This window comes from Phyllobates terribilis, unplaced genomic scaffold, assembly GCF_046119375.1.
Source record: "Phyllobates terribilis strain yellow unplaced genomic scaffold, ASM4611937v1 Scaffold_8__6_contigs__length_399053987, whole genome shotgun sequence".
Taxonomy (NCBI): Eukaryota; Metazoa; Chordata; class Amphibia; order Anura; family Dendrobatidae; genus Phyllobates; species Phyllobates terribilis.
The window spans coordinates 28,262,140-28,278,240 of NW_027362768.1; the positions used below are offsets into that span (position 1 = coordinate 28,262,140).

The window sequence follows — 16,101 nt, forward strand, 5'->3', positions numbered from 1 at the left end:
CCTGTGACACTATAGGGTATAGGGCACTCCTCCCTGGCCCCCGCTGTCTATACTCTCCTGTGACACTATAGGGCACTCCTCCCTGGCCCCCGCTGTCTATACTCTCCTGTGTCACTATAGGGTATAGGGCACTCCTCCCTGGCCCCCGCTGTCTATACTCTCCTGTGGCACTATAGGGTACTCCTCCCTGGCCCCCGCTGTCTATACTCTCCTGTGACACTATAGTGTATAGGGCACTCCTCCCTGGCCCCCGCTGTCTATACTCTCCTGTGGCACTATAGGGTATAGGGCACTCCTCCCTGGCCCCCGCTGTCTATACTCTCCTGTGGCACTATAGGGTATAGGGCACTCCTCCCTGGCCCCCGCTGTCTATACTCTCCAGTGGCACTATAGGGTATAGGGCACTCCTCCCTGGCCCCCGCTGTCTATACTCTCCTGTGGCACTATAGGGTATAGGGCACTCCTCCCTGGCCCCCGCTGTCTACACTCTCCTGTGACACTATAGGGCACTCCTCCCTGGCCCCCGCTGTCTATACTCTCCAGTGGCACTATAGGGTATAGGGCACTCCTCCCTGGCCCCCGCTGTCTATACTCTCCTGTGACACTATAGGGTATAGGGCATTCCTCCCTGGCTCCCGCTGTCTATACTCTCCTGTGGCACTATAGTGTATAGGGCACTCCTCCCTGGCCCCCGCTGTCTATACTCTCCTGTGACACTATAGGGCACTCCTCCCTGGCCCCCGCTGTCTATACTCTCCTGTGGCACTATAGGGTACTCCTCCCTGGCCCCCGCTGTCTATACTCTCCTGTGACACTATAGTGTATAGCGCACTCCTCCCTGGCCCCCGCTGTCTATACTCTCCTGTGACACTATAGGGTATAGGGCACTCCTCCCTGGCCCCCGCTGTCTATACTCTCCTGTGACACTATAGGGTATAGGGCACTCCTCCCTGGCCCCCGCTGTCTATACTCTCCTGTGACACTATAGGGTATAGGGCACTCCTCCCTGGCCCCCGCTGTCTATACTCTCCTGTGACACTTTAGGGCACTCCTCCCTGGCCCCCGCTGTCTATACTCTCCTGTCACACTATAGGGTATAGGGCACTCCTCTCTGGCCCCCGCTGTCTATACTCTCCTGTGACACTATAGGGTATAGGGCACTCCTCCCTGGCCCCCTCTGTTTAGACTCTCCTGTGGCACTATAGGGTACTCCTCCCTGGCCCCTGCTGTCTATACTCTCCTGTGACACTATAGTGTATAGGGCACTCCTCCCTGGCCCCCGCTGTCTATACTCTCCTGTGGCACTATAGTGTATAGGGCACTCCTCCCTGACCCCCGCTGTCTATACTCTCCTGTGGCACTATAGGGTATAGGGCACTCCTCCCTGACCCCCGCTGTCTATACTCTCCTGTGGCACTATAGGGTATAGGGCACTCCTCCCTGACCCCCGCTGTCTATACTCTCCTGTGGCACTATAGGGTATAGGGCACTCCTCCCTGGCCCCCACTGTCTATACTCTCCTGTGACATTATAGGGTATAGGGCACTCCTCCCTGGCCCCCGCTGTCTATACTCTCCTGTGACACTATAGGATATAGGGCACTCCTCCCTGGCCCCCGCTGTCAAAACTCTCCTGTGACACTATAGGGCACTCCTTCCTGGCCCCCGCTGTCTATACTCTCCTGTGGCACTATAGGATATAGGGCACTCCTCCCTGACCCCCGGTGTCTATACTCTCCTGTGGCACTATAGGATATAGGGCACTCCTCCCTGGCCCCCGGTGTCTATACTCTCCTGTGGCACTATAGTGTATAGGGCACTCCTCCCTGGCCCCCGCTGTCTATACTCTCCTGTGGCACTATAGGGTATAGGGCACTCCTCCCTGGCCCCCGCTGTCTATACTCTCATGTGGCACTATAGTGTATAGGGCACTCCTCCCTGGCCCCCGCTGTCTATACTCTCCTGTGACACTATAGTGTATAGGGCACTCCTCCCTGACCCCCGCTGTCTATACTCTCCTGTGGCACTATAGTGTATAGGGCACTCCTCCCTGGCCCCCGCTGTCTACACTCTCCTGTGACACTATAGGGCACTCCTCCCTGGCCCCCGCTGTCTATACTCTCCAGTGGCACTATAGGGTATAGGGCACTCCTCCCTGGCCCCCGCTGTCTATACTCTCCTGTGACACTATAGGGTATAGGGCATTCCTCCCTGGCCCCCGCTGTCTATACTCTCCTGTGGCACTATAGTGTATAGGGCACTCCTCCCTGGCCTCCGCTGTCTATACTCTCCTGTGACACTTTAGGGCACTCCTCCCTGGCCCCCGCTGTCTATACTCTCCTGTCACACTATAGGGTATAGGGCACTCCTCCCTGGCCCCCTCTGTTTAGACTCTCCTGTGGCACTATAGGGTACTCCTCCCTGGCCCCCGCTGTCTATACTCTCCTGTGGCACTATAGTGTATAGGGCACTCCTCCCTGGCCCCCGCTGTCTATACTCTCCTGTGGCACTATAGTGGATAGGGCACTCCTCCCTGGCCCCCGCTGTCTATACTCTCCTGTGGCACTATAGGGTATAGGGCACTCCTCCCTGGCCCCCGCTGTCTATACTCTCCTGTGACATTATAGGGCACTCCTCCCTGGCCCCCGCTGTCTATACTCTCCTGTGACACTATAGGGTATAGGGCACTTCTCCCTGGCCCCCGCTGTCTATACTCTCCTGTGACACTATAGGGCACTCCTCCCTGGCCCCCGCTGTCTATACTCTACTGTGGCACTATAGGGTACTCCTCCCTGGCCCCCGCTGTCTATACTCTCCTGTGACACTATAGGGTATAGGGCACTCCTCCCTGGCCCCCTCTGTTTAGACTCTCCTGTGGCAGTATAGGGCACTCCTCCCTGGCCCCCGCTGTCTATACTCTCCTGTGACACTATAGGGTATAGGGCACTCCTCCCTGGCCCCCGCTGTCTATACTCTCCTGTGACACTATAGGGTACTCCTCCCTGGCCCCCGCTGTCTATACTCTCCTGTGTCACTATAGGGTATAGGGCACTCCTCCCTGGCCCCCGCTGTCTATACTCTCCTGTGGCACTATAGGTACTCCTCCCTGGCCCCCGCTGTCTATACTCTCCTGTGACACTATAGGGTATAGGGCTCTCCTCCCTGGCCCCCGCTGTCTATACTCTCCTGTGACACTATAGGGTATAGGGCACTCCTCCCTGGCCCCCGCTGTCTATACTCTCCTGTGACACTATAGGGTATAGGGCACTCCTCCCTGGCCCCCGCTGTCTATACTCTCCTGTGACACTATAGGGTATAGGGCACTCCTCCCTGGCCCCCGCTGTCTATACTCTCCTGTGACACTATAGGGTATAGGGCACTCCTCCCTGGCCCCCGCTGTCTATACTCTCCTGTGACACTATAGGGTATAGGGCACTCCTCCCTGGCCCCCGCTGTCTATACTCTCCTGTGACACTATAGTGTATAGGGCATTCCTCCCTGGCCCCCGCTGTCTATACTCTCCTGTGACACTATAGGGTATAGGGCACTCCTCCCTGGCCCCCGCTGTCTATACTCTCCTGTGACACTATAGGGTATAGGGCACTCCTCCCTGGCCCCCGCTGTCTATACTCTCCTGTGACACTATAGGGTATAGGGCACTCCTCCCTGGCCCCCGCTGTCTATACTCTCCTGTGACACTATAGGGTATAGGGCACTCCTCCCTGGCCCCCGCTGTCTATACTCTCCTGTCACACTATAGGGTATAGGGCACTCCTCCCTGGCCCCCGCTGTCTATACTCTCCTGTGACACTATAGGGTATAGGGCACTCCTCCCTGGCCCCCGCTGTCTATACTCTCCTGTGAGGCTGTGTGCCCACTATGCGTTTTTCAAGCATTTTTTGCAGAGGAATTTCCGCAGCGAAAACGCTTAAAAAACGCTTGGTAATACGTGCCCCATGGTTCCCAATGATAATCCGCATGTGCTGTGCACATGCTGCAGAAATTTCCGCTGCGGATTATTATTGCGGAAAAATCCGCAGCATGTCCATTTTATTTTTGCGGACACGCAGCGTGATTGCCGCCATTGAATCACATAATATCCGCATGAACACATTTGCACAAGCGGATATCATACGGTTCAATGTGCGGATTGTACCAAGGTCTGGAGAAGAGGAGATTCTCATCCAGACTCGGGTATCATAGAACTTGTTAAAAAAAAGAATTTAAAATAAAAAATAAAGATTATACCTACCTTCCGATGGCCCCTGGTCTCCTGTATGATGCGTCCGGTGTGTTGTATGGGTCGCGGTGGTGTGAAAGGACCTGCCATACCGTCATTTAGTCATGTGACAGGTCACGCCACCGCCCACCTCAGTGTTAGGAGCTATGGAGCGGCTCCTCACAGCACCAAGCACAGTGTTTGCCTGTCGCCCCAGGCCCGGCGTGCACCTCTCACTTCCGGCTCCTGCCCCTCTGATGGGCGGGCGGCTGGGACACGTGGTAATGACACGTGATTCCGGATGGGCTCTAGCCTCTAGCAGTGAGCGCTGACACTGTCACACGGAGCTGCAGGTGAGGAGCGGTACCGCTTTTCTGCAGTATCGCATTATCTGCTCTGTGCTCTGCACATTACACGGTGATATCAGCTGCAGCCGGCGCACAGTCTGGCCGGGTCACACAGGAGGAGTGCGAGCTGTGCCGTCCGCTCCGAGCACCGGCTGACGAGAACATTGTAGCTACATTCCCACATCCACTTATAGGGCCACTCCCGGCTCCATACATGGACGGACCTGACTAAACCATCACTTTTGCATTTGCTGCCTGTTAAGGTTTGCAGCCGTTCATTACATCCTGACGCTTTTCTTTTGTTTCCATCTTTTTGCCTAGGAGACCGACCACTGCTGCTGTATGAGGTTAGGACTGTGCTGAAGCTGGCCAGGATTAGGGGATAAGAGACATTGACCCTGGCCAGCATCAGAATAGCGCTTACTAGAGAAAAGCGCATCTAAGTGAAGCATGGCATATTCCGCTGGTTAGCTGTGGTGGTCGGTCTCCACGGCAACAGTCTGCTGAAGGTTCACTCCTGTTAATTGTGCATTTTACTGTGGATTTCACCCTTTGCAATATTATATATATAATCTCTTGTTCTCTTATTTGGGCATCAGACGGCCGTACTGCCACCGCACCTGCCGGGACTGAGCAAAATACTACTTACCTCCTCATGCCCGACCACTGCACGGTACGGGGGTCCCTGTTTTCCTGGCTAGATGTAGGTTCCTGGTACCATGTGGGGCGGAAGGCAATAATTTTAAAAGAAGTAAAACAGCAATTCTACGATTGTTTGTGTTTTTGGATTTTCTGTGTTTATGGCATAGACGGCTCCTTCACATTATTCTGGGGTCGCTCCAGTTACAGCAATACTAGATTTCTTTAGTTTTTTTTTTTTCCATTCCTGTACATTAAATCTGTGAATAATTTATTCTTGTATCGTTGCATTCTGAGACCCATAAATTTTAAAAATTAACTTAACTAATTAAACGTGTGTGTGTATGTATATATATATATATGTATATATATATATATATATATATATATATATATATATATATATATATATATATATAATTTATTTTTTTGACTATAAGGCGCACCCCAAATTTTGGTGTGGAAAATAGGAAAAAAAATATTTTTATAAGATCGGGTCCGTTTTATAGTCTGAATAGGTATCTCACCTGGGGGTACAGTAAGCAGGGTCCTTCAGGAAGCTGACGGAAGATGAGAAATGCTGTGGACCCTGGATCCTCCATTCCCTTCCTCAGGAACCCGGCGGCTGCAGCAGAAGAGGTGAGATGCTGGAGGCCTGGTACCGGGGCCGGTGTCTTGCTGTGAGTGGCGTGGCAGAGCGTCTTCCGGTGTCCGCAGCCATCTTCCTGAAGCTGTGATGTACAGAAAAATGGCCACTGACGTGGCAGTGAGCTTGCGCCGGCTCCAGCAGCCATTTTCCTGTAGATCACAGCTTCAGGAAGATGGCCGTGACCACCAGAAAGCCACTTGCGCAGCTCTGCCTCACAGCCAGACACCGGCCACAGTACCCGGACTCCAGCCAGATACCGGCCCCCCTCATCTCTTCTGCTGTCACCGCCGCCTTCCTGATGGGGGGAGGGAATGGAGGGCCCTGCGATCCTGCTCCACCACCACCGGTAAGTTACATTCGAACTATAAGACGCACCCCCTATCTTCCTCCCAAATTTGTGGGAAACAAGTGCGTCTTATGGTCCGATAAATACAGTGTGTGTATGTATATGTATATATATATATATATATATATATATATATATATATATATATATTTTCCAGTCAAATAACTATTAGAGTACAATTGAAAGGTTTTTGTAGAAGCTGCCTATGATAACAGTATATTTAAAAAAAAAAAAAAAAAAAACTCAAAATGCATGTTCCAAATTATTATGCACAGCAGAGTTTTCAACCTTTTTCATTTTAATAAAGAACAAAAAAATGGTCATTTTTGAAATTATAAGCATTAGCAGGTTATTACAAACTGAAATCAAACAGTTTTCAACTCAAAACTTTATTCTAGGTGATGTAACATTTGCACATAGGACCGCTTGTTCGAAAGGAGCTTCTGAACTCTCTCGTCCATTGAATTTGTCAGGTTTTGGATGGTTTCTGCTTTAATTGTTTTGCATGAGGACAGAATACCCTCCCAGAGCTGTTGCTTAGATGTGAACTGCCTCCCGCCATCATAGACACTCCTTTTGATGATGCTCCAGAGGTTCTCAATGGGGTTGAGGTCAGGGCAGCATGGGTGCCACACCATAAGTTTGTCCCCTTTTATGCCCATAGCAGGCAGAGATGCAGATGTGTTATGTGCAGCATGAGACGGGGCATTATCATGCATGAAAATTACAATGACTGCAATTCATATAGGTAATTTGGGAAAATCTGAGAAAATATTATTTGCATAATAATTTGGAACACAGTGTGTGTGTATGTGTGTGTGTGTGTGTGTGTATATATATATATATATATATATATATATATATATATATATATAGATATATATATATATAGATATATATAGATATATATATATATATATATATATATATATATATATATATATATATATATATATATATATATATATATATATATATATATATATATATATATAATATATTATGATAAATGCAGAATTGGTGACTTGTTTCTATTATACCTTTTCTCTGAGTGTTCCTCACTTGGTTTTGGCTCCCAGTGTTCCTGACTGAATACTGATAGTGGGGCCGTGGCCTAAGCTTTCTTTACTGAAACCATGAATTTCTCCATAGGTGTTGTCTAGTGAAATGAATCACCTTATGCTTTCAGTTTTGCTTTATGCATACCTCCCAACTTTTCAAGAACAGAAAGAGGGAAATTTGTGTAGCATGCCTGGGCAAATTTTTGACCACACCGTAATCCTCACCCATTTACCATTTTTTTTTCTACCATGGCAGGAGGAGTTGTCAGAGGGGCGCTGGCAGTGAGGGACATTCAGCAGACTCCGGAGACTGCAGGGCGTAGACCCAAATCTGGGGCTGTCACGCTGTATCTGGGACAGTTGGGACTAGAGATGATTGATTCACAGGTCTCTGGTCTAGATCAGTGTTACCTGGTGGCTAGACAGGAGTCCGTGAATCTCTTACCATCCGGCGTCCCCGGCGGCTTTTGATCACCCAGGGCAGCACGATGTCATCTGTGCATCCTGCTCATCTATAGTTGGGACCTGAGGATCATTTTTTGTTCATTCACAGTCTGAGCCGCCAGAACTCTCTCATCTTTATGTAGCTTCACTGTGTGACATCTGGCTTTTTTGTGTCTGTAAGGCAGTGTTCACACGTGGCAGAAATACTGTGCTTTATGTTTTCTGCAGATGTCTGCACTGAAATACGCAATAACAATCTTCTCCCCCACATTTGGTGCAGATGTGAAGCCGCGTGTTTAATGTGTTTACCTGGATATCTCTCCTGACAGCACCAGACAGTACTCTTTTTGGTAGTAGTAATGAGCAAAAACACCTGTAGTTCTATATTATTTTTTATATACAATACATTTTTTATCTAGCTTTTTTGCTTCTACTTTTTCTAAAAAAAAAAAACAGACAAAAAACTCCCCATTATAAAAATCACTTTTTCTGTGTGTTTGTCATCACTTTCTTAGCCTTGTTGGCTCAGATTCATCAAGACCAGCATTGTTCACAACGGTCTTAATGAGGGGTCATGCTGGAGTCAGAGGCACGTAATTCATTAAGTCCCTTCATGGACTGGCCAAAGTTTCTGGCATAGCTGGCCAAATGCCAGCTTCTTTCAAAGGGAGCTGCCAGCAGAGGATCTTGATGATTTGCCCAAATGCATGCTGCATTGCAGAACATTTCTCAGACAACCATTAATAACCTCATTGATAGCAGCCAATGTGTGTAAGTGCAGGGATTTCTGCACATGGTTCTCATACTTGACAGTGAAAAAAGCAAGATGTTTGGATAATTTTAATGACATTTTTTTGACAATTTGCCTATCATGAGCATGTCTATAAATCCTGTGATATCCGCCGCCTTAGTGTTGTAATTTCAATGTTCAATACTGTAAGTTGATGGTAGAAGCTCCCAGATAGTGTCCCAAGTATACAATGCCTGTAATAGTGGAATTTCTAAGCAAAACTTAAAAAAAAATATAAGAATGTGTAGCCGTAAACAACATACATGAACTGTATAGTAAGCATAAAAACATCTCATTTTAAATTTATCTTAACAATACTCACTGCAGTGTCTTGGATCTGCTCCTCTGCTGATATCAATTGGCTCATTTTAATATTTTACAGTTTGAGGCAAGGCAAAAGAAGATCAGAAAGAAAATAAAAAGACTGAGGGTCAATTCATCAAGAGGGGATGTGCTGGGGTCAGACGCCCGTGATTTATGAAGAGTTGCATGCCCCTTTCTGAATCTGGAGCGACTGATGAGTGACGTGCACCTCCGTGCTCTACACCAGAAATCCTACTCCAGTCAGGTACCGGAGTGAGATTTCTGGCATAGGGAATGCCGCAGCTCATCTTGAATTAGACCAGCTGTGGTATTTTCTCGTGTTCTTTTAATGTTTAAAATTGGCAATAATTTGTAAAAGCAGGCTACTTTGTAATTTTTTTTTTATTAAAAATTCTCTTGATTTTCAAGAATGAAGGGATTTTTAATTCTAAAGTTAACTGTTGCCTAGGTTATCTGCCACTTCAGAATTGCTGGTTACCTAGACAGAAAGCGGGCGCTAGCAAACACCGCTCTGAAGTTAGCTGGATCCAGACAGCTTCAGTGCCTCTCCTGCCTGTGCTTGGGGTACGAGAGAGCGCCCCCTGCAGACCAGCCATGCCTCAGTCACATTATAAGGAGCAGCAGTATATTCTCTTTCTACGATGAGAGTGGATTTCATTAGTCTTTCTCATTTAACGTATATTGTATTTTTTTTTTTCAGGTCTGTAAAATGTATCGGTTCTTGCTTCTATCGCTGTGTGTGGCACTTTGTGGGGCGCACTATGACAATGAAGACTGGACCGATCCTACAGACATGTTTAATTACGATGCAGCTACTGGCAAAATGATTAACCCCAAGGTACACAGTTCATACACTCTATTAATAAGGTGTTTGTCTATGAAATGTAGCAAATATAATGGTGTGGAAATTCTGTTTTGCTTGACCTCAGTACATTGTCCCCATGTTTCCATAGTAAATGGTCTTCTCTGAGAAAGCATGTGGCTACTGTTTGTCAGCCACTACCTGGGCAACCTCTTTTTAAATAAAGTAGCCCTCCTTATTAAGTATAAATAACAGGTACTCGCCTTCCATACTGGCGCTGTTCCAGTGATGTCGGCACCGGGTCACCCGGGACATTCTCATGACATGTGAGCCCTGCAGCCAGTCATTGGCTAATATAAGGAAGCGGTGCGGTGACTTCCTTTTGTCCAAACAGAAGGTGGTAGTGATTGGCTGCGGTGCTCACATGGCCTAAGAATGCCGACATCGCTGGAATGGCGCCAATATAGGAAGTGAGTATATGTTTTATTTTATAAGGGGGAGAGCGTTATATAAAAGGGGTTGTCTAGTTAGTGGACAACACCTTTTAATTAAAGAAAAATTTAATGTAATGTCGACAATGAAAAGTCTTCTCACCTATTCTTCAGGCAGGACTGTACTGGCCTCTGATCATTATTGGCCTATCTACCCCTCGTCAATTCTCTGTTGCTGGATAAAGTTTCACCAATATTTTCTCCTGCAGCATTTCAGAAGCACGCCTGCTTTCCCAGGAAAACCGCCACACTTGTCTATGGGCTGAGCAGTCGGCTCTATGCAAGTCAATCTGTAAATATGTTTTTGAAAAATAAAAACATCCTGGATAACTCACTGCTGTGAGCGGGCCAGTCCTGCTAACCACCATATTATGAGGGCGTCCGTTCTGCTTACTTCCACCTGTGGCTGCCATGATATTATACTGCTGACACAACTGTAATGACTGGCATAGGTGAAAACTCTGATTTCAACTGTTTAATCTCTTAAATGCAATGTATTGATATTTGGGGTTTACATGAATAACGCCACCAAAACGTTATTTATTCCTTTTCTTAGCCCAGCACCGAGGTAAAAACAGAAGCAGTTTGTGAGCAAGGAGAGGACTCGTGCCCGGGTAACAATAATGCAGAGGTGACGGACACAAAAAGCGCAAAACCAGTGGTAAGAATTGTCCCAGTATTTGAATAAAGTCATGTACATGTTTCCGGAATGTAATGTGCTTGATCACTAATAATTCCTACTGTTCTACCTTATTGTAATAAATGAAAGAAAATACACACAACATTTTATGAATCCCAGCAGTTTCTTTTATGAAGGTGTTATGCAGCCGCCCGGCTCCTGGCACTTATTGTGCAAGTGTCCTATTCATGACAGTAGGATGTGTGCACCATACCTGCCCGATGTTGGCGGCTGCTTTGGTAACTCTCCTGCCGGCAGGGAAGTCTCAACAAGAGACAGGCATGATATCAGCTGATGGCTGGATAGTTGCCTCATCAGCTTTCCCATCCAGTATGCAGCAGCAGACCCTGATTAACGTCACTATTTTCGTTGTTTAAATCCCACGCCAGCGCAGTTTGTATTGGCCAGCCAAGGCTGCCCGCGCGTGCGCAGTGAAGCTGTGTGTAGTTCCACAGCTTCACTGACTGTGTGCTTGCCCGGGGAGCAGCTCGTCATGCAATACACACTGCGCAAGCCCAGCTCCCTATACAGACTGCGCAAGTGCAGGATTTAAACAAGTCTGTATTGAGAGCCACGCCTGCGCAGTGTGTATTGGACAGCCGCGATTGGGCATTGACGATCTGGGAGCCGCACATGCGCTGTGATGAGCTGCTCATAGTCCCTGAAACTACACACAGCTTCACTGCGCACTCGTGGGGTAGCCGCGGCTGGCCAATACAGACTGCACAAGTGTGGGATTTAAACAATGAAAATAGTGACGTTGGCTCAAATCCAGGGGAAAAAATTCAAATGGCATGGGCGGTGACAAGCCTAACTAAACGCCATGAAGCACACCCCTATGACTAAACGAGCAGGTAAGATATAACTATTGTAAGGTAGCGCTATTCATCACGCTGGGGCACTCGCTTCACCGGGTCAATCAAAGCACACATGCAACGTTTTACCGGGATTTCACAGTACAGCAGTTTATTACACATCATAAACCGCTCATAACATAGTCCATCTCAGTGGCTCGCCGACATGTTACACATAATATCCCAGAGCCTTTCTAGTGACAGACATGCCCACTTGGCTCCAGATACAGCCTTCAGCAAGGTAACAATATCAATGTCCACATCAAGCAGCGTTTTTACCTTTGTCGGGTCGTAGCTGCTTCAGTCAGCTCGATTCTGCCACAGCTGTGGCTTTAAGGCTTCCCAGATGGGGCCTCTGGGCCATGTACCTTCAAAGGCTACTGGTATCTCAAACACAGGGGGATCCAGCCTCTGCCTTCCAGGCTAGTGGAGTCCCACACAGGGACCAGGCCTCTCGCCCTCCAAGGCTACTGGTATCCTAAACACAGGGGGATCCAGCCTCTGCCTTCCTGGCTTCACCAGGCCTCTCTTTCTAGGCCTCACCAGGCCACTCTTTCTCTACCTGTTTCAAAACTACCAGGGTTTATATATCCTTTTGTGCACACAGGACCTGTGATGATGTCACAGTCACGTGATCAGTCACCTGAGGGGGAGGTAAATGGTCAGCTAGAGCACACCCCCTGGACATTCTAGCAATGCAGCAAGCCGCTGCATTACACTATACAAAATGCTTATTACAAAGGATAAAAGCGCCGATTTTAATGAAAAAAGTGTGTTAGTGATGCACATTGCATCACTAACAACGCAACAGGGCCAGTTTAGATAGGACAAATGACATGACAAGTTTTCCCTTTAATCCCGCTGAGGGAGGATTGTATATCTCCAGAATGATTTAAGGGATGCAATCAATATAAGCGTGCACAAAGATGTATCTTCCCTCTGGGTCTATTGTTGTCTGAGTTGCTTCCCATGTTATGATTTTTTCAGTGGCATAACTATAGTCTGATGAGCCCTGGTGCACACCCCATCCTGAATAAATTTTATTATACTCACCAGGCACCAGGGACGTACATAGAAGAAGTATAAATGCATTCCCCATAGTCCTACATATAATACACTGCACAGCTCATAGTCATCCATAAAGTATAATGCACCCCCTTGTTAACAATAGTAGTCTATTGCACCCCCACAGACGTCCACAGTAGTCTATTGCACCTCCACAGTAGTCCGGCCAATGATTTTTAAAAAATAACTAAATACTCACCGTTTCTTCGCTCCCGTGCTGCGTTCTTTCTCTTGTGAAGCCAGCAGTTGCGGCGTGTGACTGGAGCATGTGACGTCACTGTAATGCGCCCCGTCACATGCTCATCAACGTCAGCTACTGGCTTCTGATTGGCCAGCAGCATGTATTGTGGCGTGCGGACCCGCGCACCTCAATACACTTCAGCTGGATGTGTGTCCTCGGATACACATCCAGCTGAAGGTTTTGCTGGCGTCGGTGGTCTTAGCGTAATGGTAATGGTCTTAGCGCAGCTCCTGGAGGAGGCTTTCTGGTTGGGACACAATGTACTCTTTCCACCACAAAGACTGAAGAGAAGTTTTGCATCAGGGAATGTTCTATTGAACCACTTCTCGATGAAATTCACCCGGCTTGAGTCCTCCGCTCTTTCTGGTAATCCAATTATTCTGACGTTGGTCTGGTGAAGCCTGCTCTCCAGATTCGCATTTCTGGTGCCATAGGTCTACATTTTTCTCTAGATTTACCAGCTGATGCGGTATTGGATTATGTATGTCTTTTAAGGTGGAGATGTGCATTTCGGCTTCTTTGACCCAGTCTCTCACTTTTTGAAGGTTGTGCCATAGCAGATCCAAATCCACTTTACCTTCATCTATTTTTCCTGTGAGAGGTTTTGCAAACATCTGTAGTGGAGAGTAGCTTCTCTCAGACTTAACACAAGGTAGGTTCTGGTTCCTGTGAGACGTCCATCATATGATCATATCATCAGAGACCTCTGCAGGAGAGGTGACAAGGTTTTGAGTTTTTGAGCTACTGTCTTTGGCAAACTGCTTTTAATTGAATGGCGGCTGATGTCTGCGAGTTGCATTTCATAATGTCTGCAAAACTGAAATAGATATATTAATTTTTGGTTGTATATTAGCATGATTTTGACTCACGGAAACTGTATGACATTCACTAAGAAAAGCTCATGATACCTTTTGAGGCAGAGCGCGTCTGGCTATTGGGCAGCTTGGTGAAGGCTTTCGAGGTACAGGAGCCCAGAATTAGACTTAATCAGAGTAATCAATATTAGTTTTCCTGATGTACAGGGGAAACTAATAGTTTCAGATGACAAGATGTTGACATTTTAACTGTAAAGCTTTAGCAGTTCACAAATTATGATAATTTATATTGTATTCTTATTATGTAGAAACAAGCTAGTAGTAATACAGTTCTATTGTTGATCAACTGAGGCCTAGTAGCCTCCTTACAGCATTATTTAAGCCTTACAGTCAGATAGTCAAACCTTGTGCCTTTTGTGCTCTAATGGGTCAGAGTCAAAACCGAGACCACAGTTTAACCGGAGCTCCTGTCACAGGGACCTATCCAAGGGAATGGTATCTTAAGTCTGCCTATCTAGGCTGAAGCTCAGGCAAGGAGGGTTGGGAACACCACACGAGTCACACCTACTTTGGTAGCTGATCCAATTTCTCACTAGGCCCCTGAGTCGGAGGTAGGCCAGATGGAAAGTTCCCGGTGTGTGTCTGGGCTGCTCTACAGCATGAGTAGGCCGCAATCCCAGCATATCCAGCCTGGAAGCCCTTTGCAAGTTCCTTCAATTTGTTCCCACTAGTGTTATAGGTGGTGTACAGCACCAAAATCATGAACCTATGCCAGCCAATATTGTTATTAGGCTGAGGAGTTCAGGTTTAGTGCTTCTGCACAGCTCCATGGTTAGCTATACCCCCTGAGTTATTTGACTTCTAATGGTGTGTTCTCAGAATGTCCATCGACAGTGTGTTCTCAGTTCAATTGTTTTCTTTCAGACCGAGAAAGACAAAGAAGATGTAAAATTACCAGAGACCAACAGTAACCCGGTCTTCAGACGCTACCTGCGCAAGGTGCTAAGTGAGGCCAAACGTTTCGGGCTTGTAAGTAGTAAAAGAATTGTTCTTGATATTTACATCAATTATGCAAGCTTTAGAAGTAACCAATGTCCCAAATAGAAGGGATCAATGGTTTACGACGCATCAGTTGAGACTCAGAAAAAAATAAATACTGTAGGAAGTATGAAATGTAACTTTCACTATTCTTTCTAAAAAAAAAAAAAAAAAAAAAAAAAAAGTCATTCACAAACACAGACAACGTATCTAAAATTACCCTATATTGGTGGTGTTCCCAGAGGCATGCTCAGGCACTTATTAGTACTGTGTAAGGGTCAATCTGATGCATACTAAATGCAAGGTTCTTGCCCATCTGATGTAGACTAGATCCTCTATCATCCAGTGGTATAGAACCTTAAAATTGGCTCTATTCATCCTCTGGAGGTGCTAAGGAGAGTTAAAATATATGGGATAATTTATAGAGTGCTGACTACAGGCTGGACCAGTAGCACTCTGGCTATTAGTTACTCTTTATATTTTAGTTGATTCCTCTGTTATATCATTTTTGAAAAACGCATCGGGAATGGATATTTCCTCACATATCAAGGTGGATGGATAAGAGTCTTTGGGGGTATGGGTTTTAACCAGAGGAACAGCCCTTCCACTCTTACAGATGTAACTCCTTGGCACCTCCAGAGGACAAATGGGATGTTTTTAAGGTTCTGTACCACTGGATGATAGAGGATCTAGTCTACATCAGATGGGTGAGAACTTTCTATTTAGTATGCATCTGATTGACCCTTACATAGTATTAAGTGTCAAGAGCTTTGCTCTTGGCACACTGCCTATATAGGGTCATTTTCAATATTGGTTTATGTGTGTGCCTTTTTTTTTTTTTTTTTTACTTATAAAAGTAAAAATTAAGTTTTATACTTCCTACATTTTTCCTTATTTCTGATATTTCCAACAACCTGAAACTTGCTTACTAACTAGAGCTGAGCTATGTTTGTGGTCTTCTGCTGACAGATCAGTGATGTGAAACTGCAAATACTGCTCTGTTGATGTATATGGCAGAAGATCCAGAGCAGCATTTGCAGTTTCACATCACTGATGTCTCAGTAGCAGGCAACAAAAGCAACTCAGCCCTGCCATGCCCAGTAATTACAAGCTCTGGTGTACAGGAGTGCCTCAGAGTTGAGCTCTTTGAGGAACCAGCTAACAATGATGTAAAAGTACACTGGCAGCTTTACTGATGTAGATGGCAGAAGATTAAATCTGCTATTGTGCTGTACAGGAGCAGAGAGTGCACAGAAGCATAAGGTGAATTCCGCACTTTTATTAGCTTGATGATAACT

General features: G+C 46.6%; 1 protein-coding gene across 3 annotated transcripts in view; it reads left to right on the forward strand.

Annotated features, from left to right (window-relative positions):
- Positions 1 to 4,423: 4,423 nt before the first annotated feature.
- Positions 4,424 to 16,101, forward strand: part of LOC141156670 (chloride channel CLIC-like protein 1) — a 73,360-nt gene continuing 61,682 nt past the window's right edge. For 2 of the 3 annotated variants that reach the window (XR_012247699.1, XM_073642899.1), the window contains exons 1-4: positions 4,424 to 4,571; positions 9,519 to 9,656; positions 10,668 to 10,772; positions 14,690 to 14,794. Coding sequence is in view for 2 of the 3 variants with exons in the window: in XM_073642899.1 (XP_073499000.1) it covers positions 9,528 to 9,656; positions 10,668 to 10,772; positions 14,690 to 14,794 (339 nt within the window). In the remaining variant the exon portion in view is untranslated. Of the gene's footprint in view, positions 4,572 to 4,592; positions 4,829 to 9,518; positions 9,657 to 10,667; positions 10,773 to 14,689; positions 14,795 to 16,101 lie in introns of those variants that run through there. The other variant, XM_073642900.1, reaches the window with a different exon arrangement.